Raw genomic sequence first — 18,327 nt, forward strand, 5'->3', positions numbered from 1 at the left:
AACTGCAAACTCACTCATCTCACTCACTAGACTGAACTCACTCACAAAACTCACTGATTTGGACATCTTCCAAATTCTGCATTTAGTTACAAGGAAAATGCTGCAAACTCTATTTAGTCTTTGGACCAAGTAACACACTTGCCACTCATTTAAATGTAGTCTGCTACTGACCATTTTACTCCTGCACTAAAGGTGAAACAAAATATCACCAAGCAACTATGTTTACATCATCCCAAAGCAAGTCACCAATGCAAGACATATGGGTGGATTACAGGCTCCAGCCTCTTTGCACCTGCTCCTTTAGGGGGCGTTACAAATATCTCACGGCCTGATTCAGACAGAATGATCCTGGTCCAATGAGCCATGGATTATCCTCAATCTAGGAATGAGTCAAATATCCACTCCTTACCATGTCCCGACCTTGCATGCCCGACTTTACTGACATTTTCTTTGTACGTTAAGCCATAGTTTCCTGTGTCGACCAAACTGGGAAACTGTGGCTTAAAGCAGTGGTGGAGAACATGTGGCCCTCCAGATGTTGTTGAACTGCAACTACCATCAGCCCTTGCCGGCATAGCCAATAGTGAGGGATCTCTTCCGGCAGGCCTATCCAGTGGAATTTTAAGATTTTTTAGAATGTTTTTAGGATGTTTTAACAATGTATATTATGTTTTAATTCAGTTTTATGTATTTTATATTTACTGTTGCTCCCTGCCTTGATCAAAATGGAGAGGCGGTAAGAAATATGATGATGATGATGATGATGGGAGCTGCAGTTTAATAACATCTGGAGGGCCACATATTCCCCATCCCGTCAACAGTTAAAGCTGCAGGAGCCCTGCCCAGAGTGACCAGATACAAAAGAGGGCAGGGCTCCTGCAGCATTAACTGTTGCAATGAAGAAGGCATTTCATCAGGTGCCACATGCACACAAATGACACCTGCTGAAATTCCCTTTTCTCTACAACTGTTAAAGATACAAGAGCCCTGACCTCCTTTCATATAGTTACCCTACATATGCTTACCTACATACTTACCTTTCTATCTTAGGGCTGAGAAGAAATTGCCACTATTTCCTCCTGCCTTGAATTGTGCCTGGAACAACTCCAGGGCCGGATCTACACTAGTCTTATAACATTGCTAGTGTCCCTTTCTAACATGGTTCTCTGTATCGTTTCTCTGTATCACGGGACACACTTGCGTGACTTACGTTTCACTGCAACGGAACTTCAGGGTACATGGTTCAATTGTTTCCATTGTTCTCCTTCTTCTGTGAGAGCTGCTGGGTTTGCTCCGCCCACTGCCTGCCTCATTCCTAGCGGGAAGGGTAATAGTCATAAGCACACACAACCCCCCTCCCAAAACATCTTAATGCAAGTCCCAGGGAGTTGCCTTAATGCATAGGAACCAGCCACTTTGCTGAAGCTAAGCAGGGCTGGGTCTGGTCCGAGTTTGGATGGGAGACCAAATTGAAAAGTTTTTGCAACAGCCCCATTTAAGCCCCACTGGTCATGAGTTTTGGACTTTGGACCCTTGTTAATTTTCCTGCAGGGAGCTACAGCGATCCTTTGAGGGCTCCTCAGCTCCTTTGCAAAGAGGGGGGGAAATGTTAAAAAAAAAAGTCATAAAAAATCAACCGATGACCCAATTTGATTCAAATTTGGTATCTGAATTACTGTGCCAATTTTGGTGTCTTTATCTATAAAGATGTAAGCATTTGTTTAAAATCCTGCTCCTGCGCCCACAGCAGCAGCTGGGGCAAATCTTTTGCAAAAGGAGCACAATTAAGGCAGGATGCATGGGACTACTTCACAATCAAAGCAGATTCTAAGGTGGAAAACTTCTGAGTCCTTTGCATGTAATTGTCAGTGATTGCACAGTATAATGCTGGTGTGATTTATCTGCTGTAGCAGATAAGATAGCAAACGGGGCGAAGGAAGGAGAACAGGAAGTGGGCGGAGCAAACTCAGCAGCTCTGCTACTCTCAGAGAAGAGGGAGAGGAAAATTACCAGTAGGACGAGGCACATGAATCTGTAGCCACGCTGGAATTAAGAAATAGAACCTGTAAGTACGACTCATTTACAACATTGGAGACCCAGGGTCACGTGACGCTGTGTGTCACAGTAACCCATTCAAAATGTTAGAATAACATCAGTGTAGATTCCCACCTGGTCAGAACAATAAAGCAGGAAATAATAATGGTGGTCACTAGCCAAAGGGAGGCTTCAGGATGTTTCCCCCCCACCCACTCTTGAAATTTCCCCCTTTTCTCAACAAAGTGGCAGCCAGCTTTGTCCCCTCTTTCACTATAAAAATCCCCCTTGTCCAAAAGGTGTCTATTTATCAAGCCATTACTCTGTGTATTATGCAGCATTATGCAGAGTGAATAGGTACTTGTGAAATATGCCCTTACAAAAAACGAGGTAGAAAAACCTTACAAAGGCAGGGCGTGTGTTTTCACTTCTTCTTCTTCTTCTTTTTGGCTTATTTTATTTTGCAATGCATTTGTCATGGCTTACCTATAAATCGAATAATTCTCCGTAGTAAAGGATTCAGGTAACAGCATTCTCCTGTCAAAATGGTTTTCTCCTGGATAATCAGGCTTTCTCTGGTGGACTTGATGAAATACATGGAAATCTCTCCGATAAAAATCTGAAAGAGGAGAGGGGGGAAAGAAGCTGAGAATGACAAAGGCAAATGTGGTAGCCATTGCTAGCGCAAATGTACAGCACCATGTACATTGATGGTGCTATATAAATAATAATAATAATAATAATAATAATAATAATAATAACCTGTTTGCCATTGGAATTCACTGTGGGCATTTAAGGGTGGAATGACCCAATGCCTAAACAGCTTGGGGCCAGTTACCTGAAGGCTCGTATCCTCGCATGTTTACCTGCCTGGATCCCAAGATCCTTCTCTGAGACCCCCTCCTGAATGAAGTGTGGTGGGTGGCTACAAAGAAGAGGGCCTTTTCAATAATGGCACCCCGGGTCTGGAATGAACTTCCCAGAGAGAATCACCTGGCACCTACATTGTTCTCTTTTCTCTCTTCTTATTTCCCCCAGACATTTTAGCCTGTCAGTTTTGTTGTTTTAAATCTGTTGCTGTATTTAAAAACTTCGCACAGCTGCCAGATTTAATTTGGGCTGTTATTTTTATTTCATACTCTTGTTTCAAACTTTTATAGTGTATTTTGTCATGTTGTATTTTATCATTTCAATTGTTGAGAACTGCCTAGAGAGCTCCAGCTATTGGGTGGTACAGAAATGTAATAGAAAGAAAGAAAGAAAGAAAGAAAGGAAGGAAGGAAGGAAGGAAGGAAACAAACACTGCAAACTCACATTTGCTGGTGTAACATGTATGTGGGAGGCAGGACATTTGTAGGGGAGAAGTGGGGTGGTTAGGAGGTGCTTAAGATTTTCACAAATAATTCCTGTCTGATAACTCTTAAGGTTAAGCCTGTGTCTTGGTTGGTGAGAGCTGCCATGCCTTAAAACCAGGGGAGCAACCCTTGAGAGTGTCTGGGGACCATAGGATTTTTTGGATTTCTGGATCCAAGGTTGGAGACAGCTCTCTGACCTTGGAGCCAGGAATCCAAACTCACTCTCCCCTTCCCCCTCCCCACCAGCATGGAGAGAACCGCGTCAGCTACAAAAGTTACCTTGGAAAGGGGGCAGTCCTGTGGGTGGGGAAGGGAGGAGACTGGGAAGGCCAGCTTACAAAGAATCCTCTGGACTTCCCAACTGCTCTGCAGAGTCCCAGCTAGATGGTTGATAAAGCCCATCTAGCAAAAATGCAGAGGAGGAGGAGGAGCACGGAGAATGCCCATCAGCCTACGAACCCAATAGGATTGCTCCCAATGTGGCTTCTGTTGGAAGTGATGGTGATAGTCTGCAGTTCTCCCAAGGCTACTAAGGAGCGAAATGCCCAAGATCAAAAGCAAAAAACAACAACACAGCACAGTAAACAGATTAGGTGTGCTACAACTTGAGCAAACTAACAAAACTTTTCTTTTTCTTCTTCTTTTTTTTTAGGGAGGAACTACATGTCACAATGACAAATGAAGGTTCCCAAACTCACATTTGTCAAATGTGAATTCAAGGGTGGTAGAAGCATCCATAGGGTAAACCCCAAAATGGAAAGAAACATCTCAGGATGTGTGGGAACAAAGGTTTTATTTGTAACATGCCCAATGCGTTTTGGCTTATTTTTATTTTAAGACCTTCTTCAGGGGGCTGTAAAAGTAATATAGGACAACACATTATTACCACACACACACACACACACACACACACTTGCATTTTAATATATATATATATTATTACACACTGCAGAAAGGTCTGTGCATATGTGATGTTTCAGTTTTCTATAACTAGGATGAGGGGCAGACTGCAATCACGCCAAAGACAAACAAAATAGATATTTAACAGGATTTACTTAACTTTAGTAAGTTTATTTTATTTTATTTTTATTTATTTATTTATTACATTTTTATACCGCCCAATAGCCGAAGCTCTCTGGGCGGTTCACAAAAAGTTTGGTAAATAACAATATTAAGAAAATAATAGACCAAGAATTCTAACATTAGGCTACAGTTCACTGTACAGTGCAGGACTACTCTCGCTAGACCAACAACAGTTCCTTGTCCCAGTTCCTTTAGAGCACCATCAAACAAGGCAAAACCATGTTTGCTTATGGTCACTTCTCCGTCTGCACATTTGTCCCTCATTACTTCCTCTTATTACTTCCTCTTTTGAAAGAGGAAGTAAACCACGTGCATGTGGCCCATTCAGTGGGCCATTTTGATCGTGCTGCTTCTCCTGCACACAGCAGGAGATAAAGGCAACTTCCATCTTTATTTTAAGTCAGACTTACTGGGGTGTTTTTTTGTGGTGTGAGGAAGACCAGAAGGGGCGGGAGGCGTGCGGGAGGCCCACAACATCGTGCGAGGGACCCGTGAAAATCCATGAGGGCCCAGTAACGAACGTGCAATAAAACACTCATCAGATGGAGCTCTTAGTCTTTTGTTGTCAGTCTCTGTTGTGGAGGTTCATTCTTCTTTTACTTGAAGGCTGCTTTATCTGTTTCTTTCTCTTCAGGCCTTGCTAGACCTACCTTAAAATCTGGGCATGTGGAGAGGCCAGCCCGTGCTAGAAGTAGCGCGGGCTGTCGGTCCTATCCACACATTGACGCGACGGGGTAAAGGAAAGCCCTGTCGTGTCAGCCATTTTGTTTTATAACTTAAAGGGGCTATGTGTGCAGGAGTGCACAAACAATAAAGGTAGGTTGTTGTTGTTGTTGTTTTAAAAAAGGGTTCCTTGCTCCCCCTGCCCCCGATTTCCCCCTCTGGCTGCGATCCCCCCCGCCCGCGAATGATCTCCGAAACCCAGGCTCTGGTTTCCTCCCATTTCCCCTGGCTCTGTTTCCCCCACATCCCCCCTGGCTCCAGTTCCCGCCCCATCTCCCCCCCTGCCCTGATGGCCACAGCACACCTGAGGAGCACTGCACACTGTCAGCTGCTTTTCCCAGCTACTCACAAGTAAATGCGGTAGCCGGGGAAAGCGGCGAAATGGGCTACACGCCCACGGTCTTGGGCTCAGCCCGAGGCCGCAGGAAATACCGGGCCACAACCGGTGCTGGTTATCCTGGGCCAAGGGACAGTTAACCCTGCCCGAGCCCAGGATCCCCTGTGCGTCATCTGGACGCACAGGGGCTGGCCCGGGGCTCGCACCGGGCTACCCCGTCGTCTAGCAAGGCCCTTCTTCACCACGCTGCTGGTTTCCCTGAATTTCCTTCTCAGCTCTCCTCCTTCCCCCTCCTGGCTGCCTTCATTGCTCCTCCCCACCAACCGCCTTGCTCCTTCCAACTGGCATTTTGCTCTCTCGTCCTTCCATCCCACGTCCCTCCTACTTTACACAAACCTCAGCCCAAGGCCCTTAGAAGTAGGCATTACACATACTTATAAAAACACCCACAGTAATTCCTGTAACAAATGTCTCCTACTTCAATTCATTGGCGACTTGGAAAAAGTGTTCAGACGGGTGTAATTTTTATTTGTATTATTAGAGACTTTTTAAAGAAGTTTTTGCAGGTGTTCCTGAGGTATAGTAATTAGCTCAAGGCCTCTCATATCTGGTGTCCTAGGTCATGCTGGCTGGGGATGATAGCAAGTGTAGTTCAACACACCTGGAAGGCACCATTTTGGGGAAGACTAGCATAAGCTTTTGTGGACTAGAAATGCCTCCTTAGCTGCCAAAAAGGACTGATATCTAAGGGCCTCCTCTGGATGCCTACTCCAAGGGAGCATCGGGAGATGGCAACAAGGAAGAGGGCCTTCATGAGGGTGGCCCCCCAATTATGGAATGATCTCCCCGACGAGGCCTGCCTGGCGCCAACATTGCTATCTTTTCAGCGCTAGGTCAAGACCTTTCTCTTTTCTCAGGTGTTTAGCGGCATGTGATGAGATTTAATCGATCCCGGATCTGTTTTTAGGTTTGGCTGACAGCTCAAAAGTTGTTTTTAGATATATGTCGTCTTTGTGTATACTGTCTCGTGTATATTTTTATGGTTTTAAATTTTGTATATCATTTTTAACGTTTTAATCTTTTGTAAACTGCCCAGCTATTGGGGCAGTATAGAAATGTAAATCATCATCATTATCATCCCTGCTTCTTTCTCTTGAGTGCATTTCTCTCAACAAGATCTCAGCACTGCTGAGGCAGGAAAGCGCCTGTCTTCCTGCATCTTTGCTCCTAACTGACTCTCCCTCTCAGCCTCCTCGCGCCCTCACCCAATCGGCCTCGCTTGATTTCCCCCATTCTCTTCAGGGTTATTATTTATTTCAGTGCAAATCAATGATTTAGCGGTGTTTGTTGAAGCACCCCGGGAGGTGCTTTCCGTGGAAGACGCTGTCAGGAGTTCTAATAATATCACTTGCTTTCTCTGTGTGGGAGGAATGTAACATCAACTGGAAACCCCACGATGCAAACCTGGAAGCACAATTGTACCCACACTGTTGGGGGTCTCACGAGTACACAATGTGTTGTTTTATTTGATCTGCCCGATGCTGTCTCGCCGTTCTTTGCTAAAGCTGAAAACCTCGCAACTCTTATTGAAACCAGAAGGGCTAGCTCCTGAGGAAACATGCACAGGGTTGGGTACTTCGTTCTGCCTGGGCAAGTACTCTGCCTGTCTTTCCTAACTGCCCTGTATCCTCTGCAGCACATGTGGGAAACCTGCGAGCCGTGCAACAGCCCTCAAAGTCCTTTTCTGTGGCCTGCTTTGGGGGCCCACGACACCCCCACCTCTTCTGCTGAATTTCTCCCCCTCCCCTGTACAGCTACTGCCACCACTGCTGCTACTGGTGTTGCCTCCTCCTGTCCCCGTTTACTGATTTTGAGGGCCCCACTGCTATTGCTGCCATCGCTATTGCCACCTCCTCTGCCCCGAAGTTCCCGCTGCCGCAGCCACTGAACTTCATGGCTGCTCATACCTGACTGTGGAGGCCGAAGTGTTTTCAAGCGAAAGCTCTGGCAGCTGTTTTTGGAGCATCATCAGATTTTGGGGGGGGGGGGAGGAATTGCATTTCCCTAACACTGCTTCTCCCTCATTTCTGTCCCACAATACTTCCTCTTTCTTTACATGGGGAAGAAAGAGGAAGTAAACAATGACCACGTGGCCCATTCAGCAGGCGTTTTTATCACGCTGCTTCTCCTGCACAGCAGGAAATGGCAGCATGTTTCACTACAGCTGAAAAAGACAGATTTTCTGGTTCTTTTTTGCGATGGGAAAATGAAGGCGCTGGAGACATGTGGGAGGTGGATGGCGGCATCAGAAGGACCCGTGAAAAATTGCAAGAGTGTGATAAAAGTGTGTGATAAAACAAGTGTGTGATAAAACGCTTGTCTGATGACGCTCTTAGAGGGCACAATGATTCCTGTTCTCTGAGCAGCAGCTGCTGCTGATAGTGGTGACAGGAGCTTTACCTTTTATAAACTAAAAAGGGGATGTCAAATCAGTGGATGTGGAGTGAGGGCTATTTGAAGGAAACAAGGTGACCATATGGAAAGGAGGACAGGACTCCTGAATCTTTAACAGTTGCATAGAAAAGGGAATTTCAGCAGGTATCATTTGAATGCATGCAGCACCTGGTGAAATTCCCTCTTCATCACCACAGTTAAAGCTGCAGGAGCCCTGCCCTCTTTTGTATCTGGTCACTCTGGGCAGGGCTCCTGCAGCTTTAACTGTGGTGATGAAGAGGGAATTTCACCAGGTGCTGCATGCATTCAAATGACACCTGCTGAAATTCCCTTTTCTATGCAACTGTTAAAGGTACGGGAGCCCTGTCTTTTCCTTATGGTCACCCTAGGAAACGCAAAGTAAGAAGAGGGGGAATTTAAGAAAAGAATGGTGGGGACAGAAAAGAAAAGTCTTTATTTACTCATTACATTTATATCCTGCCTCTTCCTTAGATGAGCCTATGGTGGCAAATTTGATCCTCTCCTCTCCATTTTATCCTCACAATAACCCTGTGAGGTAGGCTAGCTGGAGAGTCACTGACTGGCCCAATGAAGAGTCAGAGTCACCCAGTGAACTTCATGGCCAAGTGAGGACTAGAACCCAGATCTCCCAAGTCCTAGTTCAACACTGCAGCCTGGTTCAGACAACACGCTAAACCACGCTGCTTAACCACAAAATGGTTAATGGAATGCATTCCATTGACCATTTTGTGGTTAAGCAGCATGGTTTAGCGTGTTGTCTGAACGGGTTCTGTAACTATTGCAATATACTGGTTCTTATGCTACTTTGTATTGTTCGAGCCAAGAGAAGAAAACATGCTTTTTGGAGCTTGTCTAATTGGAAGGGATTGGAGGTTGAAATAAATAAATAAATAAATAAATAAATAAATAAAGGTTCATCCCTTCTGGTTCTGGATGCCCCCCCCCCCCGCTTATGCATATATTCCCCAACAGTAGGGTGACCATATGAAAAGGAGGACAGGGTTCCTGCATCTTTAACAGTTGCATAGAAAAGGGGATTTCAGCAGGTGTCATTTGTATATATGAAGAACCTGATGAAATTCCATCTTCATCACAACAGTTAAAGCTGCAGGAGCTATACTAGAGTGACCAGATTTAAAAGAGGGCAGGGCTCCTGCAGCTTTAACTGTTGTGATTAAGAGGAAATTTCACCAGGTTCCCCATATATATACAAATGACACCTGCTGAAATTTCCTTTTCAATACAACTGTTAAAGATACAGGAGCCCTGTCCTCCTTTTCATAAGGTCACCCTACCCAACAGGACAACCAACACCAACATCAGCCCCAGTCTTAAAATGGTTGCCCAGATCTACTGCATCTAGCAAACCTCCCAATCTGCCTAATGGTAGGGCCAGCCCTATACAGGATAGCATCTGAACAGAGCTTCTATTTGGTGGATGAGTGTCTGGAAATTGTAGCAGTGCAGCATCTCACTGGTATGTGCATGTGAGCTAAGGAGTATTAAGAGATAATGATCTGGCTAACTTAGGGCGGGGAGGAAAGAGAACCCAGCTGCTGCTTATCTTGCCCAGCTGCTGCTTATCTTGGAGTTCCAAGATCCCTCCATTCCATAGTTGGAAACCTAGGCTGTAAGAAACAAATATTCCTTTCCACCTTCTGTGGCATGGATCTAATCCTTCCAGAAACTCTTGCTTCTGACTCCTAAGCTTTGTTTCCAGTTCTTGTTCTTCTCCAGAAGGCTAGAGATCTGTATTCATTTGATGTGATTTGATTCAGAAAACCATTTCTACACTGCCTTTTGGCCCCAACAAGGGGCCCTAAGGCAGGTTACATAAGAAAATGCCACCATTTAAACAAGAAGTTATAGAATTCTTTTAAACGGAGTATTAAAAGAATTCCATAACTGGAGAATATGTATTTTGCTACAGTGTGCACATATGTGTATCTATCTATTTCTGTAGCAATAGTATATTATTTAAACGGCCAGCATCAGCACATGATGGTGCTCCACCTGAGATGGGCCAAGGGGCACTGCCACAACCCTACCCCTACCCCAAATAAGAGATTGGGTGGGTGGCCTCTACGGAGAGCTGCCCAGGCCTGAATGCCACACTTTGAAGAGTCCTTTCTCAAAGAAAGGCACGGCGAGACTGCCTGTTCAGAGAGCCCACATGCCTGATCTCTCGCTCTGAGGACTCTCCCAAAGTGAGAGATCAGTGGGGCAACCTCTCCTTGGAGCCCCCCCCCCGCCCCAATCTTTTGTTCTGGTATTTTGAGAACGAGATGGAGGGTGACTCCAAAGAGCCCTGCTGGCCACCCTCCTGCTGTGGCATTCACTGCAGTGGGTGAGCAGGGCTGGTGTGGAGGTGGCAGGACCTGTGAGAGCCATTCCTGAGGGGTGTGTGTGTGAGTGAGTGATCCACTGCCCTGCCGCCCCTCCTGATCTGCTGCCTGAGATTCACCCTGCCTCATGGGAGGGCCAGCCCTGAAAATGGCTCTTAATCACAAGCATATTTAGGGGTGTTTTTTGGGGGTGTGGGTTGACCCCTTCCAGGGATACAGAGGATGTTGTTTACTAGTCTCCTGGATTTCCTCACAATGGGGAACTGAGCAAGATGTTGATGTTAAGTTTGTTTCGTTACCTTTTGTGCTGGTTGCTGCACAGGCCTGAGTGCTATAGGATGCTGGGACTGAATAAGTGAGAATTTATGTCGCTACATATTTAATGTCCGAGAACACGAGCAAACTGAATTAATCAGGAGGAAGCGGATTGCTTAGCAGCAAAAAGGAACAGCTGCCTATGAGAAGGACAAGAGCTTATGAGGCAAGCAGACCCACGAGAAACCCTGAAAGGAAGGTTAAAGACAGCTGAAAGCTATGAGATATTCTCCACCTCAGGCAACCTATCCTAAAGCTGCCACATCCAGATCATCAAGTCAGAAAAACAAAAACTGAGGCCTATAACAAAATGTTACAGTTGAGATGGTCTGAATATCTCTCCCGTGTCACGGGAGCCATTCGCCCCCAATGAAAATGGGTGGAGAGATATACAGAGACTGTTTTGAGGGGGGGGGGGAAGAGTGATTTTAAGAACTGGGGGCAGTCTTTCCTCAAAATGCAAGGTGCTCAAGGTTTTTTTTTAATTTTCTTTCTTTGCCTCAGCCACCACCTCAAAGCGTTGCCACCACTTCAAACAGCAGGTGCCTGCTCTGCCATGTGCTTGGGGCAAAATGCCCTCGGCATCAATGCTACCTGAAGATGTAGTGCCCCTCCCATAGGCATTCGTGGGGAAAATATGATGGTTGCCTAGGGTGACCATATGAAAAGGAGGACAGGGCTCCTGTATCTTTAACAGTTGTAGAGAAAAGGGAATTTCAGCAGGTGTCATTTGTATATATGGAGAACCTGGTGAAATTTCCTCTTCATCACAATAGTGATACCCTGCCCTCTTTTAAATCTGGTCACTCTAGTAGAGCTCCTGCACTTTAACTGTTGTGATGAAGAGGGAATTTCGCCAGGTTCTCCATATATACAAATGACACCTGCTGGAATCCTCTTCTCTATGCAACTGTAAAAGATACAGGAGCCCTGTCCTCCTTTTCATATGGTCACCCTACTACACATGACTACTCAGAAGTAAGCTCCACTGTGCTCAGTGAGGGGGGGGCCTTCCCTGTAGGTAGGTGAGTACAGAATTGCAGCCTCATGTAAAAACCCTTCAGGCATGCTGCTCTTTAGAGGAAGAATGGCGTTATAACTTAACCTGAAGCAACTTTCTCCAACCTGCCACCTGAAAAAGATGTGTTGGACTGCAATTCCCATTTTGGCTGGGGATGATAGCCTAGCCCATCTGCTGGGTTGGGAAAGGCTGTGATAAAATCAATCTCCTATCCCTTCAGTTATGTTGGGGAAAGCCGTGGTATTGGCCCTCTGAGACAGACTATGGGCAGATTGAATTCCCAACCACAAATCCTCTTAGGCAAACAGAGCCATTAGGGGGTGATTCAGATGCACAGGCGCGATCGTCCCTGCTGGGAAATGCCTGAAGAAGTGTGTTGATCGTGGTTTATGGGTTAATCTGAAGGGAGGGATCATCTGCTGACCTCCTTCCCGATAAGTGTGGGCAATCTGCCTCAGAAAGACGGGGGAGGGAAAGTGGATGGAGCCAGCCTTCTCAGAATGGCAAGCAGACTCTGACTTGTGGGAGTGCTGCCACTTCTTAACAGTTCTGGTTTTAAGGCACTTTCCAGACTCTGGCTGAGTTAATTATGATTATTCCTCATAGCGAAAGAGCAATGTGTAAAATCTCATGCAATCCGGCACTGAGAGGTGGTGCCTCTGAGCATATCCATGTAATCTGGAGAGGGTCAGCAACTGGCAGTCCCTGGGTGAGGTCCATCCCCCCCCCCCCCAAATACACTTTGAGTGGTGCTATGTGCCCCTACGGCAGTGGGCATCAGGTAATGAAGGTATGATGAAAACATGTTAAAAGAACTGTGGTGAAGGAAATCACATCATATAGAATCAAACTGAGAAATTGTCCAAAACTGACACATTCATAGAAATGGAGTCTCAGCCGAATATAAGCTGAAATTGTAACAATTGGAGTAGCGCAGAACTAGTAAATGTTAGGTGGAACTGGCAACAAAATGCAGCCGTGTCAGTTTCCACTCAGCCAGCCATACCCTCTTTCATGACACTTCATTACATTTCCTTTCATCAGCCCTGTGGATCCCACCCCCCACCCAGATTAATTCAGCACTGAGTTTACCTAGTCCTCACTGGGTAGATTGGTTTTTTGGTGGGTTTTTTGCCCCTTTTGGGGTGATTTTTTATTTTGCCCCTTTAGGGTCTCTCCCCTAAATATTTCTTTGTACTTCTGCCTACTTTGGGGTGATTATCTTCATCTTGTTTCTAGCGGGCCCATTTTGCCTACATGGCCATTGTCAATCAGCACCTTTGTGCGCTGTTAAAGGGAGTAATTCAACAAGGACTGAGCATACCAATGGTAAGCCCTATCCTAGGCCCTACAGACAAGAAACCAAGTGACCACTTGTAGTCATTAAGTAATTACGTTACGTTATTAAGTAATGCATGGACTCTTGGCTGGCTGACTATATTGTGTATAAATCCATTTAAAAGATAAAAGATCTGAAGTGGAGAAGGTTTCTTGCATCTTGGAGGACTAATGACATAGAGGAGGGCCAGGATGTCTTCTCGATCCTCCCAGAGTGCAGAATATGGAATAATCGGCTCAAGTTACAGGAAGCCAGATTCTGTCTGGACATCAGGAAAAACTTCCTGACTGTTAGAGCAGTACGACAATGGAACCAGTTACCTAGGGAGGTTGTGGGCTCTCCCACACTAGAGGCCTTCAAGAGGCAGCTGGACAACCTCCTGTCAGGGATGCTTTAGGGTGGAGTCCTGCATTGAGCAGGGGGTTGGACTCGATGGCCTTATAGGCCCCTTCCAACTCTGCTATTCTATGATTCTAATCCATTCCTCTCTTCTTATAATGAACTGCCCCACAAGCTGTTGTTGATCTGCTTATATTGAGAGGGACACAATCCTATGCACGTTTGACAGAAATAAATCCTACAACTCTCAGCATTCTTCAGCCAGTCTAGACATAAAAGACTGGTGGCCAATCCAGATATGATGAAGTTCTGATGGTATTTCGTTCCTTTAATGCAGCCATGGGGAAGGCGTCTGCATGTGAAATTGAACTGGAGCAAAAGCAAGAGAAAGGGGAGGAGGCTCGTGACTCTTTCCATACATGCCAGTTTGCAGATCAAACTCTCCCCCTTCCTCTCTGCTTTCCCAGTTACAGGGAGTAAGATACTGGGCTGATGGTTCTTCTCCCCTGCAGGGGGCAAAATGTGTGGGGGATGGTTTCTAGCCAGCAAAGTGCCTGCATGGAAAAGATGAGGTCTCCCCTTCCCGTAGCTACAGCTTCACTCAAGTTTGGAAGCCTCCCATTTGTGGCCTTGGGATTTTCCAGGCAGCTGTCCTAATCCAGAGCCCCACATACACTCCGAGGTACGCACAAAGCTCCTACATGCACAAGCCGCCCCATGATTTCAATGGTGGGAGTAGATCCTTGTGTGCAATGGGATGTGCAAACGAATCTGATCCTTCTCGAAAAGAAGAGGGAAGACCTTGCAGGCAGAGGAGTTTTGTACGTGCATCCGAGTGCCCAAACATGTAAAAACTCCATGGGGCGTTGCAGATGGATGCAGGGGTAGGCAAGCTGTGCCCTCCAGACGCTTTGGACTACAGCTCCCACAATCCCTTACCATTGGCCATGATGCCTGGGATGGATGGGCATAAGTCCAAAATATCTGGAGGGCACCAGGTTGCCTAGCCTTGAGGCTACAGAGGTGAAGGGAAGCACATTTGGGTCTCACCCATCAGTCAGAGAACCAAGGGACACTGGAGGGCTGCACCTCCCCACCTCGCCACATGGCAAGGCCCCCTTCCATTGACCAAAGACCAGCCTGGCCCAACCCATCAGCCAATCAAGGAGCACTGCAGGGAGTTTGCTTTCCCTCTACCATCATAAATAAGACTCAGGAACAACGGTCCTTTTCCCTGAGTCTGCAGGGTTGGAGGAAAGCCGACTCTGGGCCCATCCATCGGCCAGGGGCCTAAAGGCTGCAGGGTTGTGTGGGTTTGTGGTTGTGATTGCAACCTCTTGTAAGCTTCCAAGGGGATCATTGGGTCAAAAGGAAGGACATAGACATCTTCTAAATAACTAAATATAGACCTAAATTGATCCTGAACTTGCATCGGAGAGATTTGGGTCCTCAACCCTGCCCAGCTGTGGAGCTCACCACAGGGCCATGGCCAAGTCAACGCTCACACTCAGAGGTGCCCAAAGCTCCTTAGAAGAAAAACAGGAGACCAATATGAACACCCTGCATCAGGGTGGATGCCTTTCAGTGTTCTGCTTCAGCCAGACTGTGCTTCCACACCGCACAGCTAATTCTTCATTTACAAACTCTTTCTCAAGGGAGCATGAAATGAAATTGACCAAAGGAGGGTTAACTTGAACCCCCACCCCCACCCACCCCAGTGCATTCCATTTATGTGCACAACTGCCTCTCTCATTCTGGCTCCCATCCTGCTGGAACCCCAACTTTGTGCCGGCCAGGTCCCTTGTAGCCGTGCGTAGCTGTGTGAAGGGGGCCTATGTTTGCACAGACCCACTTGCATAGGGGCTCCTCCCTACATGCGGGAACCTTGATTACTCAGGTTTCCCATTCATGAGGAAGAGCCCTGCACGTGCACAACCCTTTCACATTGATACTGGATGAGCAGCCGCTGATGCACAGCCAGCATGTTTCAGCATGGAAGGGGTGTGGCCAGCAGACCTGCTCCCGGTCCCCCACACGTGTTTAGTGACACTCTTCTTGAGTCTTGCAAATTGATTCATTCCCTCCCCTCTGGATTCCGGCTGGACATCAGGAAAATCTTCTTGACTGTTAGAGTAGTATGACAATGGAATCAGTTACCTATGGAGGTTGTGGGCTCTCCCACACCAGAGGCCTTCAAGAGGCAACTGGACAACCACCTGTCAGGGATGCTTTAGGTTGGATTCCTGCATTGAGCAGGGGGTTGGACTCGATGGCCTTGTAAGCCCCTTCCAACTTTGCTATTCTATGATTCCATGATATTCAACAGGCAGTCTCAATATATTGCTCTGCCCTGCAATCTTCAAGTGGGCTCTCTAGCTTTTCACTTTTTCTTTTTAAAGTGTAGCAAGAACATTTATTAATTTAAACGTTCATTTGTAGCTTTCGATGGTTTGTTTGGTTATTTAAAGAAAGGAAAATCCACTTAAAAACTTTTCAAGGGACAGAAGGTGGGGGAATAAGGCGGGTTCGTGATATCACAAGTGTCAGCCAATCAGTACTGTACACAGATGACTTCAGCTGCCATCCTGCAGAACCAGTTTCCCCGTGATGCTGGACTAGGAATAGTGCATCTATATGATATATGGTGAGAGTGTTTCCACTACAGCTTCACTGCTCAATGTCTGCCCCATACACACCCTAAGCCTAAGTGGATAGATGTTGGATTATCTAGGTGTTTTGAATATACACAGTCCATCTTTCTTGTGAAAAGGTTTTCCCCATCAATTCTGCTGTGGGGCCACATGTCTAATGAACTTGTAAAGGAAAGAAGTGTCTGAAGAGACACTGGTGTAATCAGATCTCCTCCTGGCCCCTAACTTTGTTTGATAAAATGGTGAGCACAACTTGAAATGCATGCAGGAGTATGAAAATGAGGATGATACTGAAAACACAAAATAAACCATGCCATGAAGGAATGGGGTGGGAAGACAGCGGAGTGGGGAAAAAAGTCCAGACAAATCTGCTCACGGCAGCTCATTTTAAGCAGATTTTTTAAATTAAGCTGGCGACAGCCTCTGTTTGTTTTGTAGCACAAAAGAACCAATGCGTCCACACGGTGAAAAGAGTGTAATAAGAGTAGTTTTGGGTGTTTTGATCCTTAAGAATGGCTTTCCTGGACTTGAAAGGGCTTTTCAACATGCAGCGTGGGAATCAAACAGGCGGAACTGAAATCAGATTTGTGAAAGTGCCTTCCATGAGCGGTATTCACGTGTCAGAAACTCTGATTAAAACTGCTGGTTTTGCATCTAACAATCCATTCAGAATCTCATGCATCCCGCATGCTCCTTCTTCAGTTTCATTAAAATCCGATGTTACGGGAATGGTTTCAGCCTCAATCATTCATATCCCGGGTTGTGCTCGAACCATAAATATGCAAACCATCTGTCAAATGAGCTGTACGCAGCTATCGCACCCGGTTCGAGAAACACAGAATGTGGAGCTTTGTCTTACTGTGCGATCGCGTGCAGATAATTAATGGGGTAATTAATGGCCAGCACAGATTTTATTAATCTACTAACTTTCGACTCTTTCCAACCAAATCCCCATCAATTAGAACCATGAGAAAAGGAGCGATAGCTCATCCCTTCCTTCTCTCCCCGCCACAAGGAAGAATTAAAAGTCGAGACTTGTATTGCTATTGTTATTATTATTCCTATATGATCTACTTACAATTGCTGTTGGGGTTGCAGCCAGAACACAATAGAGGACAAGTGGAGAAATGAAGCTTTCGTCTTCTGTTCCCGGATAAGGTTTCATCAGATCTCCATCCTGGCAGAAGAAGCCTTGGATATGCACCTGGAAAGTGTCCGTGCACTCAAAATAGTAGGCGAGCAGAACGGTCCCGGCCATAATGACGAGCTGAAAATACAGCATGGTTTACACAGAGACATTAGCGGCTGTTTAGCAGCAGTGCCTCCGAGCGATTCCGCGACGACCACCCTCCATCCCGGACGGCAAACGCCAACATTAGTGAACGAGTGCTTAGACTAGTGTCTCTGCTCGATAACATCTGTTACATAAACCTTCGTGGAACTCCCCCACCCCCTTTCCACCCCAGTGAAAGTCTGCAATCAAATCGGGGACCATAGCATGGCTCTCGCTCAAAAAAGGGGACGGGAGCTTTAGCAGAGCCTACTTTGTCAAGAGGCATGCGGTTGTCACCAGCAGTATGGATCAATGCAAATGGAATGGGGCAGCCGGCCGCAAGGCAAACTCTACCAGCTAAAAAGCCCACGCTGGAGTCCCCCCCCCCCCCCGCCTTGCTCCCAGGGGAACAGACATACAGATGGAAAAGGAACCCCTGATGCAAAAAGTCCAGCTGAAGTTTACTCTGGTTGATACACACAAATGTAACTGAGAAGGCAGTTGCACAAAGAGGGGAGACACTCTGTGACACCGAAGCATCTTCTGAGCTTTCTCCCCACCTACTTTCGATCTCTAGCTTCCATGTGAGTTTGCTATGTTTTAGTATTGGTGTTCGTCTATTGGTGATGCAAATCAATGTATCACATTTTGATGTTGTTGCTGCTGCTAAGGCAAGTTTGGTGACAATTTGGGTGGTAGCAGGTTGGGATGTGGCGCTCCTGCTCCTGGTGGGTTTGGGGGGACAATGCAGACCCTGGATGTTACCCACTACTACCGTATAGGAATGCACATGTCAGTTGCACAAATGTTTGAGCCAGCTCTAAGATGGGTGATGTGGTCCGTGACTGCTTTGGTCAGACATAAGCCGAGATATTTCCCTGGAAACCAAGGAAGATGAATTCATTCCATCAATGAACCCCCAAATCTCCCCTCCTCCCTATGCAGCCCCCACTGAAATGTCAGCAGCCCTAGGGAAGTGACATTTCCAAAGGGCCACAAGAGCCTTTCTTTAAGGGTGCTGCAATTCAGTGCGCTAA

The 18,327-nt window shown here is 46.4% G+C and overlaps 1 protein-coding gene across 1 annotated transcript in view; it reads right to left on the minus strand.

The window, feature by feature from the left end:
• Positions 1-18,327, minus strand: part of PLPPR1 (phospholipid phosphatase related 1) — a 140,189-nt gene that overhangs the window by 14,391 nt on the left and 107,471 nt on the right. The window contains exons 3-4 of the mRNA XM_063129181.1: positions 17,096-17,284; positions 2,521-2,653 (exon numbers count right to left, since the gene is read on the minus strand). Of these exons, the coding sequence (XP_062985251.1) occupies positions 2,521-2,653; positions 17,096-17,284 (322 nt within the window). The remainder of the gene's footprint in view (positions 1-2,520; positions 2,654-17,095; positions 17,285-18,327) is intronic.

Source organism: Elgaria multicarinata, chromosome 6 (assembly GCF_023053635.1).
Source record: "Elgaria multicarinata webbii isolate HBS135686 ecotype San Diego chromosome 6, rElgMul1.1.pri, whole genome shotgun sequence".
In the NCBI taxonomy this organism is placed as follows: domain Eukaryota; kingdom Metazoa; phylum Chordata; class Lepidosauria; order Squamata; family Anguidae; genus Elgaria; species Elgaria multicarinata.